This window comes from Calonectris borealis, unplaced genomic scaffold (genome assembly GCF_964195595.1).
Source record: "Calonectris borealis unplaced genomic scaffold, bCalBor7.hap1.2 HAP1_SCAFFOLD_273, whole genome shotgun sequence".
NCBI classification, from domain to species: domain Eukaryota; kingdom Metazoa; phylum Chordata; class Aves; order Procellariiformes; family Procellariidae; genus Calonectris; species Calonectris borealis.
The window spans coordinates 14,220-41,671 of record NW_027441657.1 but is presented as its reverse complement, the minus strand read 5'-3'; the positions used below and the strand labels follow the sequence as shown (position 1 = coordinate 41,671).

Here is a 27,452-nt window from a genome sequence, read left to right as displayed (position 1 = left end):
ATCTCTTTATTGAGGCAGTTGCAGAAAAAAAAAAAAGGGGGGGGGTCGGGGAGTGGGCGGGGCCAGGGGACCCCGCCCTCGGCGAGGAGGTGGCATTGGGCGGGGACCTTCACATAAGAGCGGGAAATTGAGGAGTGGGCGGGGCCAAAGCGGCGGAAATGACCTGAAGTTTGATCACCCATGGGTTCCATCAAGTCGTGGTCACCTTAACTCCGCCCCCCACCCCACCCCACCCCACCCCACCCCACCCCCTCCTCCAAGGAGAGAAGAAGCTGAGGAAGAGGGGGGTGGTGGGAACCGTAGTGTTTGTCCCCCCCCTCCCCCCCCCCATGTCCGGTCCCAGAGGTCAGGAGAAGTTGGGGACCCGGGCAAGAGGGTGCCAAGGGTGTCCGTCACCCATGGGGTGGAGCCCTGAGAAGATGGGAGGGGAGGGCTTCAGGAGAACTCAACCTGGCTGAAGATGGTGGTCAACGGGCGTTGAGGAGGACTCAACCGGAAGAGGTCAATCCAAGCCGACCTCCAGGAGGTCTCCACCTACTCAACCACCGATGGTTAACGGTAGAGGTCAGAAACGGGCCAATGAGAGAAAGCCAAGCCAAGGTTGATTCAACCAATCACCAACGGTCACGTTAAGTCTCGACCAACCCAAAACGGGAAGAGGCAAAGTCCAACGGTCAAGCAAGGTCTTGAAGGAGTCAACTGGAAGAGGTGAAGGTCTGGGCTGAGCCAATCACGCTGAAGTCACCCAGGCGTGGAAGAAGGCAACCGAAGCCATTGACCAATAACGGCCAATTAGCTTTGAATTGGGCCAATCGGAAGAGGCCAGTCCTGATCTGCTCCAACCCAACCACCAATGGACAACCCTGTTCTTGACCAACTCAACGTCAAAGCTTGGTCAAGTCGAGGCAGTTCCTACCCAATTGGCCAATCCAGGCCCGGTTCAACCCCCGCTATCGATGACCAATCCCAGGTCTGGTCCAGCAATTGGCCAATCCAGGTCCGGTTCAACCCCCGCTACTGCTGACCAATCCCAGGTCTGGCCAAGAAACCATCAAAGGTCAACTGAGGTCTCCAAGAAGCCAATGAGACAAAGCCAAGGCAAATCTGGTCTAATTCAACCAATGGTCAACCCAAGTCAAGACCGACTCGACCAATCCCAGGCCAGGGCCAATTGGAATGGACCAATCCAGGCCTTGTCCAATCCCAGAGGTGATGACCAACCCCAGGTCTGGACCATCGAGCAACCAACAATGGTCAAACCAAGGTCTAAGTCAGCCAATGAAACAAGAGCAACCCAACCAATGGCCAAGCCAAGATCGATTTGACCAATCCCAGGCCAGGGCCAATTGGAATGGACCAATCCAGGCCTTGTCCAATCCCAGAGGTGATGATCAACCCAGGTCTGGACCATTGAGCAACCACCAATGGTCAACCGAGGTCTAAGTCAGACAAGACCAAGCCAACCAATGGCCAAGCCAAGACCAACTTGACCAATCCCAGGCCAGGGCCAACTCGACCAATCCCAGGCCAACAGGAATGGACCAATCCAGGCCTTGTCCAATCCCAGAGGTGATGATCAACCCCAGGTCTGGACCATTGAGCAACCACCAATGGTCAACCAAGGTCTAAGTCAGCCAATGAAACAAGAGCAACCCAACCAATGGCCAAGCCAAGATCGATTTGACCAATCCCAGGCCAGGGCCAATTGGAATGGACCAATCCAGGCCTTGTCCAATCCCAGAGGTGATGATCAACCCCAGGTCTGGACCATCGAGCAACCACCAATGGTCAATCGAGGTCTACAACAAGCCAATGAAACAAGAGCAAGCCAACCAATGGCCGAGCCAAGTTCAAAACCAACTCGACCAATCCCTACGCAGCTGAAACCGCTCAAGGTCGTTGTGACCTCATCTCCCATCTCACCCTGCTCTAACCCGTGGAGCCAATCAGAAGAGACCAAGCCAACTCCACCCGTGCCGAGGGGTAGACACTGGCGGGACCCCACCCAGTACCCAACCCCCTCATTGGCCGGGCCGTACCCAATCCCCACCCTGAGGAACGCTTTGACCCTTCCGGCACCTTCCGCCAATAAAATAAGCTTCAAAAAAAAAAAACAAACCACAAACCCCGCCCCCTCCCCCCCAAAATATCCCAAAATGCACCAAAATTACCCAGAAACACCCGGGAAAAAGATTCAAGATGGCGGCGGCGGCGGCGACCACCCCGTGGTGGAGAACGGAGGGGGGTTGGGAAGAGGAAGGCGGGACACGGTCGAGCCGCGGGGGGGGGGGGGGGGGGGGGGGGGGGAGGGGAGGGAAGGGGGAGGGGTTACATGGCGGGCGGCACGGCGGTGGGGGCGGGGCCGGTGGGGGGAGGCGGGGCCGGGCGGTGGAAGTTGGTCTCCTTGTAGACGAACCAAGAGCTGCCGGCCCAGAGCACCAGGTTGAGGAAACCGAAGATCTGCGAAAGGGAAGATGGGAAATCAGCCCCAAAGGCCACCCTCCCCCCTGCCTCAGTTTCCCCCAGATGTCTCCAAACCCCGCCCCTCCCACGCCCCACCCACCTCTGCCTCAGTTTCCCCACTCCTCTTCTCCCCCCCCCCAAATTCCACCCCCGTGGTCCACGTTGAACCTCAGGATCTTCAAGAGGTTCCTCAACCACCCAACCCTGCCTCAGTTTCCCCCCAATGTCTCCAAACCCCGCCCATCCCAGCCCCACCCACCTCTGCCTCAGTTTCCCCACTCACCTCTCCCTCCCCACCAACACCCACCCCCAAGGTCCACGTTGAACCTCAGGATCTTCAAGAGGTTCCTCAAACCACCCAACCCCACCCTCAGTTTCCCCCTGATATCTCCAAACCCCGCCCCTCCCAGGCCCCACCCACCTCTGCCTCAGTTTCCCCACTCCTCTTCTCCCCCCCCCCCCCAAATTCCACCCCCGTGGTCCACGTTGAACCTCAGGATCTTCAAGAGGTTCCTCAACCACCCAACCCTGCCTCAGTTTCCCCCCGATATCTCAAACCCCGCCCCTCCCAAGCCCCACCCACCTCTGCCTCAGTTTCCCCACTCATCTCTCCTGCCCTGCCCACCCCACCAACATCCACGCCCATGGTCCACCTTGACCATGGTTGAACCTTGGGTTCTTCAAGATGTCCCTCAACCACCCAACCCCGCCTCAGTTTCCCCGCCCAATATCTCCAAACCCCGCCCCTCCCCAGCCCCACCCACCTCTGCCTCAGTTTCCCCACTCCTCTTCTCCCCCCCCCCAAATTCCACCCCCGTGGTCCACGTTGAACCTCAGGATCTTCAAGAGGTTCCTCAACCACCCAACCCCGCCTCAGTTTCCCCCTGATGTCTCCAAACCCCGCCCCTCCCAAGCCCCACCCACCTCTGCCTCAGTTTCCCCACTCATCTTTCCCACCCCCACAACGTCCACCCCGTGGTCCACGTTGAACCTCAGGATCTTCAAGAGGTTCCTCAAACCACCCAACCCCGCCTCAGTTTCCCCCCCCCGATATCTCCAAACCCCGCCCCTCCCAGGCCCCACCCACCTCTGCCTCAGTTTCCCCACTCACCTCTCCCTCCCCAACCAACACCCACCCCCATGGTCCACGTTGAACCTCAGGATCTTCAAGACGTTCCTCAAACCACCCAACCCGCCTCAGTTTCCCCCCCCGGTATCTCCAAACCCCGCCCTCCCCAGCCCCACCCACCTCTGCCTCAGTTTCCCCACTCACCTCTCCTGCCCCGCCCACCCCACCAACACCCCACCCCATGATCCACCTCGTTGACCATGGTTGAACTCGGGATCTTCAAGATGTCCCTCAACCACCCAACCCCGCCTCAGTTTCCCCGCCCAATATCTCCAAACCCCGCCCCTCCCAGGCCCCACCCACCTCTGCCTCAGTTTCCCCACTCATCTCTCCTGCCCCGCCCACCCACCAACATCCACCCCCATGATCCACCTTGACCATGGTTGAACCTTGGGTTCTTCAAGAGGTTCCTCAACCACCCAACCCCGCCTCAGTTTCCCCCCCGATATCTCCAAACCCCGCCCCTCCCAAGCCCCACCCACCTCTGCCTCAGTTTCCCCACTCACCTCTCCTGCCCCGCCCACCCCACCAACACCCACCCCCATGATCCACCTCGTTGACCATGGTTGAACCTCGGGATCTTCAAGATGTTCCTCAACCACCCAACCCTGCCTCAGTTTCCCCCCAATGTCTCCAAACCCGCCCATCCCAGGCCCCACCCACCTCTGCCTCAGTTTCCCCACTCATCTCTTCCCCCCACCAACACCCACCCCCGTGGTCCACGTTGAACCTCAGGATCTTCAAGAGGTTCCTCAACCACCCAACCCTGCCTCAGTTTCCCCCCGATATCTCCAAACCCCGCCCCTCCAAGCCCCACCCACCTCTGCCTCAGTTTCCCCACTCACCTCTCCTGCCCCGCCCACCCCACCAACATCCACGCCCATGGTACACCTCAACCATGGTTGAACCTTGGGTTCTTCAAGAAGTTCCTGAACCACCCAACTCTGCCTCAGTTTCCCTCCCGATATCTCCAAACCCCGCCCCTCCCAGGCCCCACCCACCTCTGCCTCAGTTTCCCCACTCACCTCTCCTCCCCACCAACACCCACCCCCATGGTCCACGTTGAACCTCAGGATCTTCAAGACGTTCCTCAAACCACCCAACCCCGCCTCAGTTTCCCCCCCCGGTATCTCCAAACCCCGCCCCTCCCCAGCCCCACCCACCTCTGCCTCAGTTTCCCCACTCACCTCTCCTGCCCCGCCCACCCCACCAACACCCACCCCCATGATCCACCTCGTTGACCATGGTTGAACCTCGGGATCTTCAAGATGTCCCTCAACCACCCAACCCCGCCTCAGTTTCCCCGCCCAATATCTCCAAACCCCGCCCCTCCCAGGCCCCACCCACCTCTGCCTCAGTTTCCCCACTCACCTCTCCTGCCCCGCCCACCCCACCAACATCCACGCCCATGGTCCACCTTGACCATGGTTGAACCTTGGGTTCTTCAAGAGGTTCCTCAACCACCCAACCCCGCCTCAGTTTCCCCTGATGTCTCCAAACCCCGCCCCTCCCAGGCCCCCACCCACCTCTGCCTCAGTTTCCCCCCCCACCCAAGGACCCACCACGGAGACGTTGAGGGACCCCATGGAGGTGACGCCGGCGGGGACGCAGGTGACGATGGGGTGGTGGCAGTTGGGCAGAGGAGCCGCCGTGGAGATCTTGACGTCGGTGAGGGCCTTGGCCCAGGCGGAGGAACTGACCAACCAGAGGAAGGAGAAGGCCACGGTGGCCAAGAAGTCCTATAGGAGACAGGAAGGGGCGGGGTTTAAATGAGGGGAGGGGTTTGGGGGAGGAGGGTGGGATATTGAGGGGTTGGGAGGACCCCAAAAGCTCAGGGAGGTGGCCACCAAGTGCCAGAGAACCGGGAGGTGGAGAGGACAATTGTGGTGGACCCCAAGTTCTGCAGAGCTGGGGGGGACCCCAAAATCTGGGGGAGAGGACAATCGTGGTGGACCCCAAGTGCTACGGACCTGGGGGGACCCCAAAATCTGGGGGTGGAGAGGACAACCCTGGTGGTCCCCAAGTCCTACAGACCTGGGGGGACCCCAAAATCTGGGGGAGAGGACAATTGTGGTGGACACCAAGTGCCACAGACCTGGGGGGGACCCCAAAATCTGGGGGGGGAGAGGACAATTGTGGTGGACACCAAGTGCCACAGACCTGGGGGGGACCCCAAAATCTGGGGGGGAGAGGACAATTGTGGTGGACACCAAGTCCTGCAGACCTGGGGGGACCCCAAAATCTGGGGGTGGAGAGGACAATCGTGGTGGTCCCCAAGTGCTACAGACCTGGGGGGACCCCAAAATCTGGGGGAGAGGACAACCATGGTGGACCCCAAGTCCTACGGACCTGGGAGGACCCCAAAACCTGGGGGTGGAGAGGACAATTGTGGTGGACACCAAGTTCTGCAGAGCTGGGGGGGACCCCAAAATCTGGGGGTGGAGAGGACAACCCTGGTGGACCCCAAGTGCCACAGACCCAGGGGGGACCCCAAAATCTGGGGTGGAGAGGACAATCATGGTGGACCTCAAGTCCTACAGACCTGGGGGGACCCCAAAATCTGGGGGGTGGAGAGGACAATCGTGGTGGTCCCCAAGTCCTACGGACCTGGCGGGACCCCAAAACCTGGGGGTGGAGAGGACAACCATGGTGGACCCCAAGTCCTACAGATCTGGGGGGTCCCCCAAAATCTGGGGGTGGAGAGGACAATCCTGGTGCACCCCAAGTCCCACAGACCTGGGGGGACCCCAAAATCTGGGGGAGAAGACAACCATGGTGGACCCCAAGTGCCACAGACCCAGGGGGGGACCCCAAAACCCGGGGGTGGAGAGGACAACCATGGTGGACCTCAAGTCCCACAGACCTGGGGGGACCCCAAAACCTGGGGGTGGAGAGGACAATCGTGGTGGACACCAAGTCCTACAGATCTGGGGGGTCCCCCAAAATCTGGGGGTGGAGAGGACAATCCTGGTGCACCCCAAGTCCCACAGACCTGGGGGGACCCCAAAATCTGGGGGAGAAGACAACCATGGTGGACCCCAAGTGCCACAGACCCAGGGGGGGACCCCAAAATCTGCGGGTGGAGAAGACAACCCTGGTGGACCCCAAGTCCCACAGACCTGGGGGGACCCCAAAAATCTTGGAGCCCCACCACCTCGCTTTCCCCACACTGGGGGAGGGTGAACCCCAATTCTCCCACCCAAGTCCCATGCTGTTCCCTGCCCCCCCCCCCCCCAAATTTGCCCCCCTCCCACCCCTCCACAATTTGGGGGGGGGGAAAAGGGGGTATCAGGGCTCTGGGGCCCCCCCAAAAAAAGGGGGCGGAGCACTTACCCCGTGTCCTGTCCCTGGCAGCAGCAGGAGAGAAGTTCAGAAGGGGGTTATTGACCCCCCCAAAATGTCCCCGTCCCCCCCCCATCCCCCCTTCTCCCCCAACCGTGGGTCCCTCACCCCATATTGGGGGGGGGCAGGACCAAGACTACAACTCCCATGATGCCTCACAATGGGGTGCGGAGCGCAAAGGCTCATGGGAGTTGTTGTCCGCCCCCCCCCATAGATAAATAACTCCATATGGGAGCTGGAGATCGACCAAGTGGTCTTCACCCAACGTGGGGGAGGAGATGGGTGGGTGGATGGATGGAGAAGACCAAGATGGACGGAGAAGACCAGGACGGACGGAGAAGACCAGGACGGACGGATGGAGAAGACCAGGACGGACGGATGGAGACGACCAGGACGGACGGATGGATGAAGACCAGGATGGATGGAGGGATGGAGAAGACCCAGATAGATGGATGAAGATCAAGATAGATGGACGGAGAAGACCAGGACGGACGGAGAAGACCAGGACGGACGGATGGATGAAGACCAGGATGGATGGAGGGACGGAAAAGACCAGGACAGATGGACAGAAACGACCAGGATAGATGGACGGACGGAGAAGACCAGGACGGACGAAGGGATGGAGAAGACCCAGATAGATGGATGAAGACCAGGATGGACGGATGGAGAAGACCAGGACGGATGGAGAAGACCAGGACGGATGGAGAAGACCCAGGTAGATGGATGAAGACCAAGATGGAAGGATGGAGAAGACCAGGATAGATAGATGAAGACCAGGATGGATGGACGGACGGAGAAGACCAGGACAGATGGATGGACGGAGAAGACCAGGACGGACGGAGAAGACCAGGACGGACGGAGGGATGGAGAAGACCCGGCTAGATGGATGAAGACCAGGATGGATGGACAGAGAAGACCAGGATGGACGGACAGATGGAGAAGACCAGGATGGACAAACAGATGGAGAAGACCAGGAAGCACGGGGAAGACCAAGACGGAAGGACAGAGAAAACCAGGACGGACGGACGGATGAAGACCAGGATGGATGGAGGGACGGAGACCAGGACAGATGGATGGAGAAGAGCAGGATGGACGGACGGAGAAGAGCAGGACGGACGGACAAGAAGACCAGGATGGACGGAGGAACGGAGAAGACCAGGACGGACGGACAGAGAAAACCAGGATGGACGGAGGGATGGGGACGACCAGGATGGACGGAGGAACGGAGAAGAGCAGGATGGATGGACAGAGATCAGGATGGATGGATGGAGAAGACCAGGATGGACGGAGAGATGGAGAAGACCAGGACGGACGGACAGATGGATGGAGAAAACCAGGACGGACGGACGGAGAAGACCAGGATGGACGGAGTGATGGGGAAGACCAGGATGGATGGACGGAAAAGACCGGAATGGACGGATAGATGGAGAAGATCAAGATGGATGGACAGAGAAGACCAGGATGGGTGGACGGAGATGACCAGGATGGACTGACAGATAGATGGAGATGACCAGGAGGGATGGACAGAGAAGACCAGCAGGGACGGAGAAGACCAGCAGGGACGGAGAAGACCAGCAGGGACGGAGAAGACCAGCAGGGACGGAGAAGACCAGCAGGGACGGAGGGACGGAGAAGACCAGCAGGGACGGAGAAGACCAGCAGGGACGGAGAAGACCAGGAGGGACAGATGGACGGAGAAGACCAGGAGGGACGGAGAAGACCAGGAGGGACGGAGAAGACCAGGAGGGACGGAGAAGACCAGGAGGGACAGATGGACGGAGAAGACCAGGAGGGACGGAGAAGACCAGGAGGGACGGACGGAGAAGACCAGGAGGGACAGATGGACGGAGAAGACCAGGAGGGACAGATGGACGGAGAAGACCAGGAGGGATGGAGAAGACCAGGAGGGACAGATGGATGGAGAAGACCAGGAGGGACAGATGGACGGAGAAGACCACGACTGGACGGAGAAGACCAGGAGGGACGGACGGACGGAGAAAACCAGCAGGGACGGAGAAGACCAGGAGGGACGGACGGAGAAGACCACGACTGGACGGAGAAGACCAGGAGGGACAGATGGACGGAGAAGACCACGACGGGACGGAGAAGACCAGGAGGACTCACCACCAAGGGCAGCTTCCCGCCCGCCCCGCGGTAGAGGTGGAGGAAGCCCAGGTAGATGGCGAGGGCGGCCAAGCTGTAGAGGAAGGCCAAGACGGCCACCGTGACGAAGAACTGGGCCGAGGAGGAGAAGTCCCCCACCAGGTGGACGTCCACCGGCCACGTCTTGTTGCAGAGGTTGGTCAAGGAGGGCGTGAAGGTGGCGAGGTTCAACCTGGGGGAGACACCGGGATGGTGGGGAAGGGTGGGGTCCTCTCCCACCCAGGCCATCCAAAACTTCCAAACCTATCGCAGATCTTGTCTTCTCTCAACTCATGTTCTCCAGGTCCTGGTTGGCCACCATGTCCTCAAACCCAACTGCTGCTTCTTCTTCTCCCCATCCACGTTGGAGGGACCTTCTTGTCCTCTCTTGGACCTTCAGCCATTTCCAAACCTTCCCAGACCTCCATTGTCCATCACCCATGTCCTACAACTCCTGGTGGGCCACCATATGCTCCTCAAACCCAACTGCTTCTCTTCTCCTCCCCGTCCATGTTGGAGGGACCTTCTTGTCCTCTCTTGGACCTTCAGCCATCTCCAACACCTCCCTGATCTCCATTGTCCATCACCCACGTTCCACAGGTTCTGATTGGCCAACCCAACACCTCTCAAACTTAACTGCTGCTTCTTCTTCTCCCCATCCATGTTTAAGGGACCTTCTTGTTCTCTCTTGGACCTTCAGCCATCTCCAACCCTTCCCACACCTCCATTGTCAATCACTCGTGTCCTACAGCTCCTGGTGGGCCACCATATGCTCCTCAAACCCAACTGCTTCTCTTCTCCTCCCCATCCACGTTGGAAGGACCTTCTGTCCTTCTTGTCTCCTCCTGGACCTTCAGCCAGCTCTAACCCTTCCCAGATCTCCATTGTCCATCACCCACGTTCTACAGGTTCTGATTGGCCAACCCAACACCTCTCAAACCCAACTGCTTCTGTTCTGCTCCCCGTCCATGTTGGAGGGACCTTCTTGTCCTCTCTTGGACCTTCAGCCATCTCCAACCCTTCCCTGACCTCCATTTCCCATCACCCAGGTTCTCCACCTGCTGATTGGTCACCATATGCTCCTCAAACCCAACTGCTGCTTCTCTTCTTCTCCCCATCCACGTTGGAGGGACCTTCTGACCTTCTTGTCTCCTCCTGGACCTTCAGCCAGCTCTAACCCTTCCCACACCTCCATTGTCCATCACCCACGTTCCACAGGTTCTGATTGGCCAACCCAACACCTCTCAAACCCAACTGCTGCTGCTTCTTCTCCCCATCCATGTTGGAGGGACCTTCTTGTCTCCTCCTGGACCTTCAGCCATCTCCAACCCTCCCCAGACCTCCATTGTCCATCACCCACGTTCTCCAGCTGCTGGTGGGCCACCATATGCTCCTCAAACCCAACTGCTTCTCTTCTCTTCCCCATCCATGTTGGAGGGACCTTCTTGTCCTCTTTTGGACCTTCAGCCATCTCCAACCCTTCCCAGATCTCCATCGTCCATCACCCATGTTCTCCACCTGCTGATTGGCCACCATATGCTCCTCAAAGCCAACTGCTGCCTCTATTCTCCTCGCCATCCTTGTTTGAGGGACCTTCTTGTCCTCTCTTCGACCTTCAGCCACCTCCAACCCTTCCCTGACCTCCATTTCCCATCACCCATGTTCTCTACCTGCTGGTGGGCCACCACATGCTCCTCAAACCCAACCGCTGCTTCTCTTCTCCTCCCCATCCACGTTGGAGGGACCTTCTGACCTTCTTGTCTCCTCCTGGACCTTCAGCCAGCTCTAACCCTTCCCTGATCTCCATTGTCCATCACCCACGTTCTACAGGTTCTGATTGGCCAACCCAACACCTCTCAAACCCAACTGCTGCTTCTCTTCTTCCCCCTCCACCTCTGAGGGACCTTCTTGGACCTTCAGCCAGCTCCAACCCTTCCCACACCTCCACTTCCCCCCAGCCACGTCCCACAGCTGCCGATTGGCCGGCCGTACGCCTCCAATTGGCCATTACCGCCTCTTCTCCGCCCACTCAGAACCTCAAAGGATCCCATTGGCCCTTCCAGATCCCCCCCTCCCCCCACCGCCCTCTCAGAAAACCGATTGGCCAAGCAGATGGCTCCTCCCACCCACCCCACCCGCCAGATTTTCCCATTCCCACCCCTTTTCCCACCAATCGCATCCACCCCCCGAGGCTCCGCCCCCCCCCCTCCCTCAATGTCCCACCAGCCAATCAGCATCGAGGATTGGGGAAGAACCTCACCGGAAGGGGTAGGCGAAGGGGGCGGTGACGGTGGTGTTGGATTGGCCGTCGCAGGTGACCCGGAAGGAGACGCCCCCGCTGTAACCCCCGCAGGTGGCGAAAGCGAAGATGGAGAAAAACTGCCGGAAAAAAAAAAAAGGAAAAAAAAAAAAAGGAATTTTCACCCAAAAAAGCCAGGGAAAAAAATTTATTAAGGCAAAAAACCCCAAATTTTAAATTCTAGGGAGAAAAAAAAAAATGCAGGAAAAGATTTTTTTAAAATTTTAATTAATTGTTGAAATTTTTAAAATTTAAGATGTTAGGAAAAAACGGGGAAAAAACCCGGATTTTCACCAAATGAAATAAAAAAATAACGATTAGGCAAAAAAAAAAAAAAATTGGAATTCTTGGGCGAAAAAGAGGCAAAAAAGAGGTTTTTCTGAAGTTTAAATTTTAAATTGCTTTTTTTTTTACACTTGAAATTTTTAAATTTCAGCTGCTGGGGAAAAAAAAAGGGGGAAAAGGGATTTTTGCCAAATAAAGCAAAAAAACTTAGCCAAAAAAATGACAAAAAAAGTAAAAAATTTGAATTATTGGGGCAAAAAGAAGCCCCAAGGGTTTTTCTAAATTTTAATTTCTCAATTTAAGTTTTTAATGGAAATTTTCAAATCTGAGGTGCTAGAAAAAAAAGGCAGAAAAAGGGATTTTCCCCAAATAAACCCCAAAATGACGATTAGCCAAAAAAAAAATCAAAAATTTTGAGTTATTTACAGAAAAAAAAAAAAAAAAGGTTTTTTTATTTTAATTTTTAAATTTATTTTTTATATTTAAATTTTCAAATTCAAGCCGCTGGAAAAAAATGTGGGAAAAAAAAGGATTTTCATCGAATAAAACAGAAATAATGATTAAGCAAAAAACCAACAGAAAAACAAACCAAAAATTTGAATTATTGGGGGTGAAAAGAGCCCAAAAAAGCTTTTTTTTTTAATTTTAATTTTTAAATTTATTTAATTTAGACTTTCAAATCTAAGCAGCTGGAAACACATGGGGAAAAAAGGGATTTTCATCAAATAAAACCAAAAATGATGATTAGCCAAAAAAACAACCGAAAATTCGAGTTATTCACAGAAAAAAAGCCCAAACCAGTTTTTTAACTTTTAATTTTTAAATTTATTTTTTATATTTAAATTTTCGAATTTAAGCTGCTGGAAGAAAATGTGGAAAAAAAAGGATTTTCATCAAATAAAATAAAAATAATGATTAACAAAAAAAAACCACAAAAATGAACCAAAAATTTGAATTATTGGGGGCAAAAAAGCCAAGAAAAGCTTTTTTTTTCGTTTTAATTTTTAAATTTATTTAACTTTCAAATTTGGCCAGGAAAAAAACATGGGGAAAAAAGGGATTTTCATCAAATAAAACCAAAAATGATGATTAACCAAAACAACCAAAAAGGAGCCCAAAATTTGAATTATTGAGGAAAAAAGAACCAGAAAAAGATTTTTTTAAATTTTAACTTCTAAATTTACATTTTAAATTTAAATTTTTTAATGTAAGCAACTGTGAAAAAAGCAGAAAAAAAGGATTTTCACCAAATAAAACCAAAAAAAATTGATTAGCCAAAAAACCAACCAAAACCACCCCAAAATTTGAATTATTCTGGCAAAAAAAAGGGAAAAACTTTTTTTTTTAATTTTTATTTTCATTTTTAAACTCACTTTTTAAATTTCAATTTTCAAATCTGATCTGCTAGGGGAAAAAAAAAGAAGAAAAAAAAAGATTTTAATAAAACAAAACAAAACAAAAGATTTAAGGAAGAGAACAACCGAAAAAAAAAACAACCAAAAATTTGAATTATTGGGGGGAAAAGAGCCAGGAAAAGATTTTTTTTTAATTTTACTTTTAAAATTTATTGAATTTGAACTTTTAAATTTAAGCACCTGGAAAAAAGGATTTTTGTCAAGTAAAGAAAAAAACATTGATTAGCCAAAAAAAAAAAAACAAACCCACCCAAAAATTTGAATTATTGCGGCAAAAAAATCAGAAAAAGGTTTTTTTATTTTCATTTTTAAACTTGCTTTTTAAATTTCAATTTTTAAAACTGATTTCCTAGGGAAAAAATGAGGGGAAAAACCGATTTTTATAAAATAAGAACAAAAACACCGATTCGCCAAAAAGCCAAAAAAAAACAGGCAAAAATTTGAATTATTGTGGCAAAAAAAACACGGAAAAAAAAATTTTTATTGAATTTTTAAATTCACTCTCTAAATTTCAATTTTCAAATCTCATTTGGCGGGAAAAAATAAGAAAAAAAAGAATTTTTTACAAAATAAGGAAAAAAAAATGATTAGGCAAAAAAAAACCCAAAAAAACAGCCAAAAATTTGAATTATCGAGGGGAAACGACCCCAAAAAAGGGGCAGTTTTTAATTTAAATTTTTCCTCAAATCAACCCAAAAAATTTTAGGCCAAAAAACCCAACCCCAAATCACCCAAAAATGTGAATTATTGGGGGAAAAAAAAGAGCCAGAAACGGGGCTGTCGGCAGCGACGTTTAACGCCCAATTAAAATTATCAGAAAATTTATTTAATTAAGGTTTTTTTAATGGAAATTTTCATTAATTTTTCCTTTTTTAAGCTTTTTGAAATTTTAATATTTAATTTTGAATTCTGTTTTCAATTTCATCACTTTTTCCGCCTCGTTTTCGATTTTTGAAATTTGCTTCCTCCTTAATTTTTAATTTTTTTAATTAATTAAATTTAATCTTTAATTTCGTTATTAATTAAATTTAATTTTTAAATTTTTTTACATTTAATTTAATTTTTATGTGAAATTTTGTAATTTTCACATTGAATTTTGAAATTTCATGGCAAATTTTAAATTCATTTTCTCCCCTTTTTCAATTTGAATTTTTATTTCATTTTTTACCTTAAAAATTAAACTTTACCTGAACCCCAACTTAGCCGCGATCTCAGGAAGGCTCCCAGTGCCTCCCAGTAACCCCCCCAGCATTCCCAGTGCCCTCCCAGTTACCCCCACCCCCGCCCAGTAACCTCCCGAGTCCCTCCCAGTAACCCTCAGTACCCTCCAGCTCCTCCCAGTAACCTCCCGAGTCCCTCCCAGTAACCCCCAGTACTCTCCAGCTCCTCCCAGCAACCTCCCGAGTCTCTCCCAGTAACCCCCAATACCCTCCAGCTCTTCCCAGTTACCCCCAGCCCCACCCAGTAACCTCCCCAGTCCCTCCCAGTAACCCCCAGTACCCTCCAGCTCCTCCCAGTAACCTCCCGAGTCTCTCCCAGTAACCCCCAGTACCCTCCAGCTCCTCCCAGTAACCTCCCGAGTCTCTCCCAGTAACCCCCACTACCCTCCAGCTCTTCCCAGTTACCCCCAGCCCCACCCAGTAACCTCCCAAGACCCTCCCAGTAACCCCCAGCTCCTCCCAGTAACCTCCCAAGCCCCTCCCAGTAACCCCCACTACCCTCCAGCTCTTCCCAGTTACTCCCAGCCCCGCCCAGTAACCTCCCGAGTCCCTCCCAGTAACCCCCAGTACTCTCCAGCTCCTCCCAGTAACCTCCCGAGTCTCTCCCAGTAACCCCCACTACCCTCCAGCTCTTCCCAGTTACCCCCAGCCCCACCCAGTAACCTCCCAAGACCCTCCCAGTTCCCCCAGCCCCACCCAGTAACCTCCCAAGACCCTCCCAGTAACCCCCAGTAACCTCCCGAGCCCCTCCCAGTAACCCCCACTACCTTCCAGCTCCCCCCAGGAACCTCCTGAGTCTCTCCCAGTAACCCCCAGTATCCTCCAGCTCCTCCCAGTTACCCCCAGCCCCTCCCAGTAACCTCCCAAGACCCTCCCAGTAACCCCCAGTACCCTCCAGCTCCTCCCAGTAACCTCCCGAGTCTCTCCCAGTAATCCCCAGTACCCTCCAGCTCCTCCCAGTTACCCCCAGCTCTTCCCAGTTACCCCCAGCCCCACCCAGTAACCTCCCAAGACCCTCCCAGTAACCCCCAATACCCTCCAGCTCCTCCCAGTAACCTCCCGAGTCTCTCCCAGTAACCCCCAGTATCCTCCAGCTCCTCCCAGTTACCCCCAGCCCCTCCCAGTAACCTCTCAAGTCCCTCACAGTAACCCCCAGCCCCTCCCAGTAACCTCCCGAGTCCCTCCCAGTAACCCCCAGTATCCTCCCGCTCCTCCCAGTTACCCCCAGCCTCTCCCAGTAACCTCTCAAGTCCCTCCCAGTTACCCCCAGCCCCTCCCAGTAACCTCCTTAGTTGCTCCCAGTAACCCCCCGTACCCTCCAGCTCCTCCCAGTTACGCCCACCCCCTCCCAGTAACCCCCAGTCCCCTCCCAGTCACTCCCAGTCCCCCCAGTTCCCCCCCCCCACTCCCTCCCAGTAGCCCTCAGTCACTCCCAGTTTCCCCAGCTCCTCCCAGTCCCCCCCAATACCATCCCAGTTCCCCCCTAGTACACCCCTACTCCCTTCCAGTTCCTCCCAGTCCCTCCCAGTCCCCGCAGTCCCTCCCAGTACCTTCCCAGTTGCTCCCAGTCCTCCACCAGTCCCCCTCAGCCCCTCCCCAGTCGCTCCCAGTGCCCCCCACTCCCTCCCAGTCCCCCTCATTCCCTCCCACAACTTCCCCAGTCCCCCCAGTACCTTCCCAGTTGCTCCCACTCCCCCCCAGTCCCTCCCCAGTCCCCCCCACTCCCCTCCGGTGCCTCCCAGTAACCTCCCCAATCCCTCCCAGTCCCCCCAGTGCCTCCCACTCCCCCCCCAGTTGCTCCCAGTCCCCCCCAGTTGCTCCCAATAACCTCCCCAGTGCCTCCCAGTCCCCCCAGTCGCTCCCATTGCACTCCCAGTCCCCCCAATCGCTCCCACTTCCCCCCAGTGCCCTCCCAGCCCCTCCCACTCCTCCCCAGTCCTCCCAGTCCCGTCCCAGTAGCTCCCAACCCCCTCAGTGCCTCCCAGTCCCCCCCAGCGCCTCCCAGTGCCCTCCCAGCCCCCCCCAGTAACCTCCCAGTCGCTCCCAGTCCCCGCCCAGTCCTTCTCAAACCCCCCCCAGTCCCCCCCACTCCCCTCCCAGTCCCCCCCAGTCGCTCCCAGCCCCCCCCAGTCGCTCCCAGTGCCCCCCCAATAACCTCCCAGTTGCTCCCAGTCACCCCCAATCCCGCCCCAGTCTCTCCCAGTAATCTCTCCAATCCCCCACACTCCCCTCCCAGTCCCCCCCCAGTCGCTCCCAGCACCTCCCAGTCCCCCCCAGTCGCTCCCGGCCCCCCCCCTCCCAGTCCCCTCCCAGGCCCCCCCAGTCGCTCCCAGCGCCTCCCAGTCCCTCCCGGCCCCCCCCACTCCCCTCCCAGTGCCTCCCAGTCCCCTCCCAGCCCCCCCCAGTCGCTCCCAGTCCCCCCCCAGTCGCTCCCAGTCCCCCCCCAGTCGCCCTCCAGTCGCTCCCAATCCCGCCCAAGTGCTCCCAGTTCCCCCCCCCGTCGCTCCCAGCGCCTCCCAGTCCCTCCCGGCCCCCCCCCCACTCCCCTCCCAGTGCCTCCCAGTCCCCTCCCAGCCCCCCCCAGTCGCTCCCAGTCCCCCCCCAGGTGCTCCCAGTCTCCCCCCAGTCGCTCCCAGCGCCTCCCAGTCCCTCCCGGCCCCCCCCACTCCCCTCCCAGCCCCCCCCAGTCGCTCCCAATCCCGCCCAAGTGCTCCCAGTTCCCCCCCCAGTCGCTCCCAGCGCCTCCCAGTCCCTCCCGGCCCCCCCCCACTCCCCTCCCAGTGCCTCCCAGTCCCCTCCCAGCCCCCCCCAGTCGCTCCCAGTCCCCCCCAGTCGCTCCCGGCCCCCCCCCAGTCGCTCCCGGCCCCCCCCACTCCCCTCCCAGTCCCCCCCCAGTCGCTCCCAGCGCCTCCCAGTCCCTCCCGGCCCCCCCCACTCCCCTCCCAGTCCACCCCAGTCCCTCCCAGTGCCCCCCAGTACCGCACGCACCCACTGCAGGCCCCGCACCAGCCCCAGCGGCTCCCGGGCCGGGCCCAGCTCCAGCCTCGGCCCCGACATCTTCCCCCTGACGGCGCGCCGGAAGTGACGTCACACGCCGCGCGCGCGCGCGGGAAAGGAGGCGGGGCCGCGCTTTGCCGCCCCGGCCGCTTCGTTTTGCAGAGCGGGCCCCGCCCCCCCGGCCCCGCCTCTCTCCTCCGCCCCGCCCCCCCGCTCATTTGCATATCCGGCCCCGCCCCTCCGCGGGCATTGGCCGCCTTTGCGGCTCGCTCCCCAGCCACGCGCTCGGGGCATTTGCGTAGCCACGCCCCCCCCCGCCACCTCATTTGCATGAGCCGCCCCGGGGCGGCTCATTGATACGCGTGGCCACGCCCCCTAGGAGCGGCGTCATTTGCATAACGTGGTCGGATGACGGCCGTGCTTTGCATAATAGGGCCCGCCCACGAAGGAATCTCATTTGCATAAGCAAACCCCGTACGTGCGCTTTATTTGCATTAACACAAACCCGTCGTTTGCATAGCCACGCCCCCCCGCCCCTCATTTGCATGAACCTCCCCGGGGCGGCTCGTTATTTAATATGCGTGGCCACGCCCCCCCCCCCCGGAGCAGCCTCATTTGCATAACGCGGCCGGATGACGGCCGTGCTTTGCATAACAGGCCCCGCCCACAAACGAATCTCATTTGCATAAGCAAACCCGGTACGTCCACTTTATTCGCATTAACACCGTAGCACCTCATTTGCATAACCACACCCCCAACCCCCACCTCATTTGCATAACGCACAGCCAGCCCCATCCCCACCGGGCAGGGGCGGTGCCTTGCCGTAACCCCACCCCTTCACAGGCCCCACCCCCTCCAGCCCCAAGGCCACGCCCACTCCTCCCCGCGGTCCTACAGACCCCGCCCACCCCGGGGCCTCCCCCCGCCCCCTGGGACCCCCCCAAGTGCCCCCAGGGACCCCCCCCCCCGCCCCCCAAGTGCCCCAGGGGACCCCCAAGTGCCCCCCGGGACCCCCAGGGACCTCCGGGACCCCCCCAAGTGCCCCCAGGGACCCCCCCACTGCCCCCCAAATGCCCCAGGGGACCCCCAAGTGCCCCCCGGGACCCCCAACTGACCCAGGGGACCCCCAAGTGCCCTCAACTGCCCCCCAAGTGCCCCCCAAGACCCCCCAAGTGCCCTCTGGGACCCCCAAGTGCCCCCCTGGACCCCCAACTGCCCCCCATGGGATCCCCAAGTGCCCCAGGGGACCCCCCCAAGTGCCCTCAACTGCCCCCCAAGACCCCCAAGTGCCCCCCAAGTGCCTTCAACTGCCCCCCAAGTGCCCCCCGGGACCCCCAAGTGCCCCCCGGGACCCCCAACTGACCCAGGGGACCCCCAAATGCCCTCAACTGCCCCCCAAGTGCCTTCAACTGCCCCCCAAGTGCCCCCCAAGACCCCCCAAGTGCCCCCCAAGTGCCCTCTGGGACCCCCAAGTGCCCCCCTGGACCCCCAACTGCCCCCCATGGGATCCCCAAGTGCCCCAGGGGACCCCCCCAAGTGCCCTCAACTGCCCCCCAAGACCCCCAAGTGCCCCCCAAGTGCCTTCAACTGCCCCCCAAGTGCCCCCCGGGACCCCCAAGTGCCCCCCGGGACCCCCAACTGACCCAGGGGACCCCCAAGTGCCCTCAACTGCCCCCCAAGTGCCTTCAACTGCCCCCCAAGTGCCCCCCAAGACCCCCCAAGTGCCCCCCAAGTGCCTTCAACTGCCCCCCAAGTGCCCCCCGGGACCCCCAAGTGCCCCCCAAGTGCCCCCTGGGACCCCCAACTGCCCCCCATGGGACCCCCAAGTGCCCTCAACCGCCCCCCAAGTGCCCCCCCTGGACCCCCAACTGCCCCCCATGGGACCCCCAACCGCCCCCCAAGTGCTCCCCCGGGACCCCCAACCGCCCCCCAAGTGCCCCCCCGGGACCCCCAAGTGCCCCCCAAGTGCTCCCCCCCCCCCCTTCAGAAGTCCCAGATGTTGAGGGCCCCCCGCACCCGCCCCAGCCCCCGCACCCGCCGTCTCACCGTCCTCCCCCCCACCCCCACCACCTCCACCTCCACCCCCTCCCCCCTGCCCCGCCCCGCCCCCCACTTGCCCCACCCCGCCCCCCACTTGCCCCACCCCTTGCCCCGCCCCCCACGGCCCCTCCCCTCCCCTCCCCCATCTCCAGAACTCCCTCCCTCAACTCGTTCCAGGCTCGATGTTCCTCCGCGGCCACCAAGGTGGTGGTCACTAGCCCCGTGGCTACCACTTTGAGGACCCTCCGCCCCCGGCCACGCCTCCTTGGGGTCACCTGCCCCATAACTACGTGGTCCACCAATCCCGTCCCGCCCCGCCCCCAAGGTCCCCTTGGGGCCACCAAGCCCGTGGCCACCACCGCAACATCTGCTAGCCCCACAGCAACGTGTCCCACCACCCCCAACCTCCCCGAGCTCCGATGTCCCCCCGTGGCCACTAGCCCCGTGGCCACCAGCCCCGTGGCCACCAGCCCAGTAGCCACCGGCCCCATGGCCACCAGCTCCATGGCCACCAGTTTGATGGCCACCATCCCTATGGCTACAAACTTCATGGCCACCACACCCAAGACCATCATCCCCATGGCCACCGGCCCCATGGCCACCATCCCAGTGGCCACCAGCTCCGTGGCCATCATCTCCATGGCCACCAGCCCCATGGCCACCAACTTCATGGCCACCATCTCTATGGCCACCAACCCAGTGGCCACCAACCTCATGGCCACCATCTCCATGGCCACCAGCCCCATAGCCACCATCCCAGTGGCCACCAGCTCCATGGCCACCAACCTCATGGCCACCAACCTCATGGCCACCATCCCAGTGGCCACCAACCCCATGGCCACCATCCCAGTGGCCACCAGCCCCATGGGCACCAGCCCCATGGCCACCAACCTCATGGCCACCATCTCCACGGTCACCAGCCTCATGGCCAACATCTCCATGGCCACCAGCCCCATGGCCACCATCCCAGTGGCCACCAGCCTCATGGCCACCATCCCAGTGGCCACCAGCCCCATGGCCACCATCTCCATGGCCACCAGCCCCATAGCCACCATCTCCATGGCCACCATCCCAGTGGCCACCATCCCAGTGGCCACCAGCCCCATGGCCACCATCTCCATGGCCACCAGCCCCATAGCCACCAACTTCATGGCCACCATCCCAGTGGCCACCAACCCCATGGCCACCATCTCCATGGCCACCATCCCAGTGGCCACCAACCCCACAGCCACCATCTCCATGGCCACCAGCCCCATAGCCACCAACTTCATGGCCACCAACCCCACCGCCACCATCCCAGTGACCACCACCCCCACCCCCCCGCTCCCAACCCCCGCTAGCCAACTCCAACGACCGCTTGCCCAATCCCAACTTTGGTAGCCCCCGTTCCAACGAAGCCAGGAGAACGCAAGCCTTACACAGAGCTTGGCTAGCGGCGAAACCGCATCGACCGCAAGCCACCAACGCTTTGGTGGCCACCTCGGTCCCCACCGCTAGCCGTCGACCCGAATGTCCTAAAGCGGCCACCGTACTGGGCCGGGTGGCTTCTAAATCTTTTAGGAGGCTACGGGCGTGGCCCCGGTACGCGTGGGGGGCGTAGACGCATTCGGTGCTGACGTAGTCCAAGCCTTCGAAGTAGGCGTAGAGGACAATTTCCTTCTCGTAGGCGTGTCTCAAGGGCTTGCAACGAGGAACCGGTGGCCACGGGGTGGCCACCGAGGGCTTGGAGACTCGGGGATGGGTTGAGGTGGTTTTGGAGATGTTCTTGGGGGGGTTGAGAAGGTTTGGGGGGGTTATGGAGGCCACGGGAACCTTCGGAGAGCTTGTGGTGGTCACCGTAGGGTTTGTGGTGGTCACCAAGGGGTTTGTGGTGGTCACCAAGGGGTTTGTGGTGGTCTCCAAGGGGTTTGTGGTGGTCACCATGGGGTTTGTGGTGGTCTCCGTGGGGTTTGTGGTGGTCACCATGGAGTTTGTGGTGGTCTCCGTGGGGTTTGTGGTGGTCATGGAGCCCATAGGGACCTTCATGGAGCTCATGGTGGGCTCTGAGATGTTCGTGGTGGTCTCCATGGGCTTCGTGGTGGGCTCTGAGATGTTTGTGGTGGTCACCATGGGGTTTGTGGTGGTCACCGTGGGGTTTGCGGTGGTCACCATGGGGTTTGTGGTGGTCGTGGAGCCCATAGGGACCTTCATGGAGCTCGTGGTGGGCTCTGAGATGTTCGTGGTGGTCACCATGGGGTTTGTGGTGGTCTCCATGGGGTTTGTGGTGGTCACCATGCGGTTTGTGGTGGTCTCCGTGGGGTTTGTGGTGGTCACCATGGGGTTCGTGGTGGTTTCCAGGGGGTTTATGGTGGTCATGGAGGCCACAGGAACCTTCAGAGAGCTCGTGGTGGTCACCAAGGGGTTCGTGGTGGTCTCCATGGAGCTCGTGGTGGTCACCAAGGGGTTTGTGGTGGTCACCATGGGGTTCGTGGTGGTCTCCATGGGGTTTGTGGTGGTCTCCAGGGGGTTTGTGGTGGTCACCAAGGGTTTCGTGGTGGTCACCATGGGGTTTGTGCTGGTCTCCAGGGGGTTTGTGGTGGTCATGGAGGCCACAGGAACCTTCAGAGAGCTCATGGTGGTCACCAAGGGGTTCGTGGTGGTCTCCATGGAGCTCGTGGTGGTCACCAAGGGGTTTGTGGTGGTCTCCAGGGGGGTTGTGATGGTCATGGACGCCACAGGAACCTTCATGGAGCTCGGGGTGGTCTCCATGGAGCTCGTGGTGGTCTCCCTGGGGTTTGCGGTGGTCACCAAGGGGTTCGTGGTGGTCTCCATGGAGTTTGTGGTGGTCATGGAGCCCATAGGGACCTTCATGAAGCTCGTGGTGGCCTCTGAGATGTTTGTGGTGGTCACCAAGGGGTTTGTGGTGGTGTCCATGGGGTTTGTGGTAGTCGCGGAGCCCACAGGGACCTTCATGGAGCTCGTGGTGGGCTCTGAGATGTTCGTGGTGGTCTCCATGGGCTTTGTGGTGGTCACCATGGAGTCTGTGATGGCCTCCATGGGGTTCATGGTGGTCATGGAGCCCACAGGGACCTTCATGAAGCTCGTGGTGGTCTCCATGGGCTTCGTGGTGGGCTCTGAGATGATCGTGGTGGTCACCAAGGGGTTTGTGGTGGTCACCAAGGGATTTGTGATGGTCTCCATGGAGTTTGTGGTGGTCACGGAGCCCATAGCGACCTTCATGGAGCTCATGGTGGTCTCCATGGAGTTCTTGGTGGTCTCCATGGAGTTTGTGGTGGGCTCCATAGAGTTTTCGGTGGCCCCCGTGGAGTTCTTGGTTGTCTCCATGGGCTTCGTAGTGGCCCCCATGGAGTTCTTGGTGGCCTCCATGAGCTTCGTGGTGGTCTCCATGGGCTTTGTGGTGGCCCCCGTGTAGTTCTTGGTGGTCTCCATGGGGTTTTTGGTGGCCCCCGTGGAGTTCTTGGTGGTCTCCGTGGGGTTCTTGGTGGCCCTCGTCGAGTACTTGGTGGTCTCCGTGGGGTTCTTGGTGGCCCCCGTGGAGTTCTTGGTGGTCTCCGTGGGGTTCTTGGTGGCCCCCGTGGAGTTCTTGGTGGTCTCCGTGGGGTTCTTGGTGGCCCCCTTGGAGTTCTTGGTGGTCTCCATGGGGTTTGTGGTGGCCCCCGTGGAGTTCTTGGTGGTCTCCATGGGGTTTTTGGTGGCCCCCGTGGAGTTCTTGGTGGTCTCCATGGGGTTCTTGGTGGCCCCCGTGGAGTTCTTGGTGGTCTCCGTGGGGTTCTTGGTGGCCCCCGTGGAGTTCTTGGTGGTCTCCGTGGGGTTTTTGGTGGCCCCCTTGGAGTTCTTGGTGGTCTCCATGGGGTTCTTGGTGGCCCCCTTGGAGTTCTTGGTGGTCTCCAGGGGGTTCTTGGTGGTCACGGAGCTCTTGGAGGTGTTTGTGGGGCTCGTGGTGGCCTTTGTGGCCTCCCCGGTGGCCACGGTGGCCTCGGTGGCCACCCCGGTGGCCTCGGTGGCCGCGCGCCGGAGCCGGGCCACGTCCCCGCGCAGGAAGTTCATCAGCACCGTCTCGGCGATGTCATCGGCGTTGTGACCTGGGGGGACGCGGGTCACTGGGAGCACTCCCAGTGACTCCCAGTTCCCTCCCAGTGCCTCCCAGTTCCCTCCTATCACCTCCCAGTTCCCTGCCAGTACCTCCCAGTCCCTCTCAGTCCCTCTCCCAGTCCCTCGCAGTGCCCTCCCAGTGCCCTCCCAGTCACCTTCCACCACCTCCCAGTGCCTCCCAGTCCCCTCCCATCCCCTCCAGTCCCCTCCCATCACCTCCCAGCCCTCTCCCACCCCCTCCCAGTCCCCTCCCAGCGCCTCCCAGTCCCCTCCCAGTGCCCCCCAGTGCCCTCCCATCACCTCCCAGTGCCCTCCCACCACCTCCCAGTCCTCTCCCACCCCCTCCCAGCGCCTCCCAGTCCCCTCCCAGTGCCTCCCAGTCCCCTCCCATTCCCTCCCAGTGCCCTCCCATCCCCTCCCCACACCCTCCCAGCGCCTCCCAGTCCCCTCCCAGCGCCTCCCAGTCCCCTCCCAGTGCCTCCCAGTCCCCTCCCATCCCCTCCCAGTGCCCTTCCATCCCCTCCCACTCCCCTCCCACCCCCTCCCCACCCCCTCCCAGCGCCTCCCAGTCCCCTCCCAGCGCCCCCCAGTCCCCTCCCAGTGCCTCCCAGTCCCCTCCCATCCCCTCCAATCCCCTCCCCACCCCCTCCCACCCCCTCCCAGCGCCTCCCAGTCCCCTCCCAGTGCCTCCCAGTCCCCTCCCATCCCCTCCAATCCCCTCCCCACCCCCTCCCAGCGCCTCCCAGTGCCTCCCAGGCCCCTCCCAGTGCCTCCCAGTCCCCTCCCAGTCCCCTCCCATCCCCTCCCACTCCCCTCCCACCCCCTCCCAGCGCCTCCCAGTCCCCTCCCACCCCCTCCCAGCGCCTCCCAGTCCCCTCCCATCCCCTCCCGTCCCCTCCCGTCCCCTCCCAGCGCCTCCCAATCCCCCTCCCACCCCCTCCCAGTCTCCTTCCCCCTTCCCCCCTCCTCACCAGTAGCGATCCAGTCGACTCCCAGTAACCTGGCTCCCCTTTCCAACGCCTGCCGGCGGAAAACCCCGCAGAAGGTGCAGCGGCTGCCGCCCCCCAGCCCCTCCCCCACCTCGTCCACGCTCCAACCGAAAAGCTCCCGGTGGGAAAGGACCAATAAGGGCCAAGGGCCCCGCCCCCGCCGCACCGCGCCCAACGCCGCTTCCCGGTACCCCGACGGCCAATAGGATCAAGCGATACGGCGCCGGGCCCCGCCCTTCCCCCAGGCGGGTCAAAAGGTGGGCGAGGACGGCGGAATCTTTCCCGCCGGAGACGGCGACGGCCAGGGTGGGGCGGCGGGCGGGGCCGGCGGGCGGGGCCGCCAGGGCGTCGGCCTCCAGGGCGCGGGCGGCTTCGGCCTCGAAGGCGGCGAGGAAGCAGCGGCGGCAGAGGGGCTGGGCCGTGCGGGGGCGGAGGAGGGCGGCGGGGAGGGGGCAGCGGAGGCAGCGGGGGGAGGGCATGGCGGGCTGCGGGGGAGGGGAGGGGGAGGGGGGGTTAGTGAGAGCACCGGGAGGGGATGGGAGGGGATTGGGAGGGACTGGGAGGGGACTGGGAGGTGATGGGAGGGGACTGGGAGGCACTGGGAGAGCACTGGGAGGGACTGGGAGGGCACTGGGAGGCACTGGGAGGGACTGGGAGGGACTGGGAGGGCACTGGGAGGCACTGTGAGGGCACTGGGAGGGACTGGGAGGGACTGGGAGGGCACTGGGAGGGACTGGGAGGGACTGGGAGGGCACTGGGAGGGCACTGGGAGGGGAGTGGGAGGCACTGGGAGGGACTGGGAGGGACTGGGAGGGGAGTGGGAGGGACTGGGAGGGACTGGGAGAGGACTGGGAGGGCACTGGGAGGGCACTGGGAGGGCACTGGGAGGCACTGGGAAGGACTGGAAGGGGACTGGGAGGGACTGGGAGAGCACTGGGAGGGCACTGGGAGGGGACTGGGAGGGCACTGGGGGGGTGGGGGTCCCTGTCTGGGGGGGGAGGGGTGAGGGGAGCACCCGGGGGGGGAGGGCGGCGGGGAGGGGGCAGCGGAGGCAGCGGGGGGAGGGCATGGCGGGCTGCGGGGGAGGGGAGGGGGGGGTGAGTGAGAGCTCCGGGAGGGGATGGGAGGGGATTGGGAGGGACTGGGAGGCACTGGGAGGGACTGGGAGGCACTGGGAGGGGAGTGGGAGGGACTGGGAGGGGACTGGGAGGCACTGGGAGGGACTGGGAGGGCACTGGGAGGCACTGGGAGGGACTGGGAGGGCACTGGGAGGCACTGTGAGGGCACTGTGAGGGCACTGTGAGGGACTGGGAGGTGATGGAAGGGGACTAGGAGGCACTGGGAGGGGACTGGGAGGGACTGGGAGGGACTGGGAGGGCAATGGAAGGCACTGGGAGGCACTGGGAGGGCACTGGGAGGCACTGGGAGGCACTGGGAGGGGACTGGGAGGCACTGGGAGGGCACTGGGAGGGCACTGGGAGGGCACTGGGAGGCACTGGGAGAGCACTGGGAGGTGATGGAAGGGGACTGGGAGGCACTGGGAGGGGACTGGGAGGCACTGGGAGGTGATGGAAGGGGACTGGGAGGCACTGGGAGGGGACTGGGAGGGGACTGGGAGGACACTGGGAGGACACTGGGAGGGCACTGGGAGGTGACGGGAGGGGACTGGGAGGTGATGGGAGGTGACTGGGAGGCACTGGGAGGGGACTGGGAGGGACTGGGAGGCACTGGGACGTGATGGGAGGGGACTGGGAGGGCTCCAACCCCGCACCGAAACCAAAAATTACCCCCCCAGGGCCCCCCCCCCCCCGGGCGGGAATGGTCCCTCCCGCCCCCCTAAACCCCCCCCCGGGCGGGAATGGACCCTCCCGGCCCCCCTAAACCCCCCCCCCGGGCGGGAATGGTCCCTCCCGCCCCTCTAAACCCCCCCCCCCCCCCGGGCGGGAATGGACCCTCCCGCCCCCCTAAACCCCCCCCAGCCCCCCTAAACCCCCCCCGCAGGCGGGAATGGGCCCTCCCGGCCCCCCTAAACCCCCCCAGCCCCCCTAAACCCCCCCCGCAGGCGGGAATGGTCCCTCCCGCCCCCCTAAACTCCGCCCCCCGGGCTGGAATGGTCCCCCCCGACCCCCCTAAACCCCCCCCCCCAGGCGGGAATGGTCCCTCCCGGCCCCCCCAAACCCCTCCGAGCCCCCCCCCAGCCCCCCCACCCCTTCCAGCGCCCCCCCCCCCGCCTCCGTACCCGGAAGTGGTCGCGCCCGCCGGGGCCACGTCACTGACGCACGCACGAGAGCTCCCCTCGCGCCGCTCCGCCGGGCTGCTTCCCGGCGCGCCCCGCGCGCGCGCCTTGCTCGCCCCGCCCACCCCGGCCTCGGCGGCCAATCAACGGGCGGGGGGGGAGGGGCCCACGGCCCCGCCCCCGCCGCGGCTTCTGAGGGGAGCGCGCGTGCGCAGTGAGGGGGGGCGGCGGGAAGGGGGGGCTGAGGGGCAATTAGCGGTAATTAACCCCCATTAGGGGTAATTAAACCCCCTCAGGGCTAATTAACCCCCACTAGGGCTAATTAACGCCCCTCAGGAGCAATTAACCTTAATTAAGGCCAATTAATCCCCTCTCAGGAACAATTAACCCTAATTAAGGGCAATTAATTAACCCCCAGGGGCAATTAACCCTCCCTCAGGAGCAATTAACCCCCCCAGAAGCAATTAACCCTAATTAGGAGCAATTAATTAACCCCCAATGGCAATTAACCCCTCTCAGGGGCAATTAACCCCCCATGGGCAATTAACCCTAATTAGGAGCAAATAATTAACACCCGGGGCAATTAACCCTCCCTCAGGAGCAATTAAACCTCCCATGAGCAATTAACCCTAATTAGGGGTAATTATTTAACCCGCAGGGGCAATTAACCCTCCTCAGGGGCAATTAAACCCCCCCAGGGCCAATTAACCCTAATTAGGGGCAATTAATTAACCCTCAGGGGCAATTAACCCCTCCTCAGGGGCAATTAAACCTCCCCAGGGGCAATTAACCCTCATTAGGGG

The 27,452-nt window shown here is 59.5% G+C and overlaps 2 protein-coding genes across 2 annotated transcripts; both read right to left on the bottom strand.

Moving 5' to 3' along the window:
- Positions 1-1,219: 1,219 nt before the first annotated feature.
- Positions 1,220-17,380, bottom strand: LOC142077488 (synaptophysin-like protein 1). The gene is made up of 5 exons (XM_075139456.1): positions 17,284-17,380; positions 11,337-11,455; positions 9,059-9,269; positions 5,155-5,331; positions 1,220-2,460 (listed from the first exon to the last, which is right to left on the bottom strand). The coding sequence occupies exons 1-5, from the start codon at positions 17,350-17,352 to the stop codon at positions 2,329-2,331; spliced, it is 708 nt and encodes a 235-aa protein (XP_074995557.1). The 5' UTR covers positions 17,353-17,380; the 3' UTR covers positions 1,220-2,328.
- Positions 17,381-17,860: 480 nt separating this feature from the next.
- Positions 17,861-26,709, bottom strand: LOC142077486 (uncharacterized). The gene is given in 7 exon segments (XM_075139454.1): positions 17,861-17,999; positions 19,738-20,133; positions 20,224-20,567; positions 20,614-23,414; positions 24,396-24,610; positions 24,612-24,898; positions 26,653-26,709. Coding segments are annotated over 6 exon segments (4,176 nt in total). The 5' UTR covers positions 24,893-24,898; positions 26,653-26,709.
- Positions 26,710-27,452: the final 743 nt, after the last annotated feature.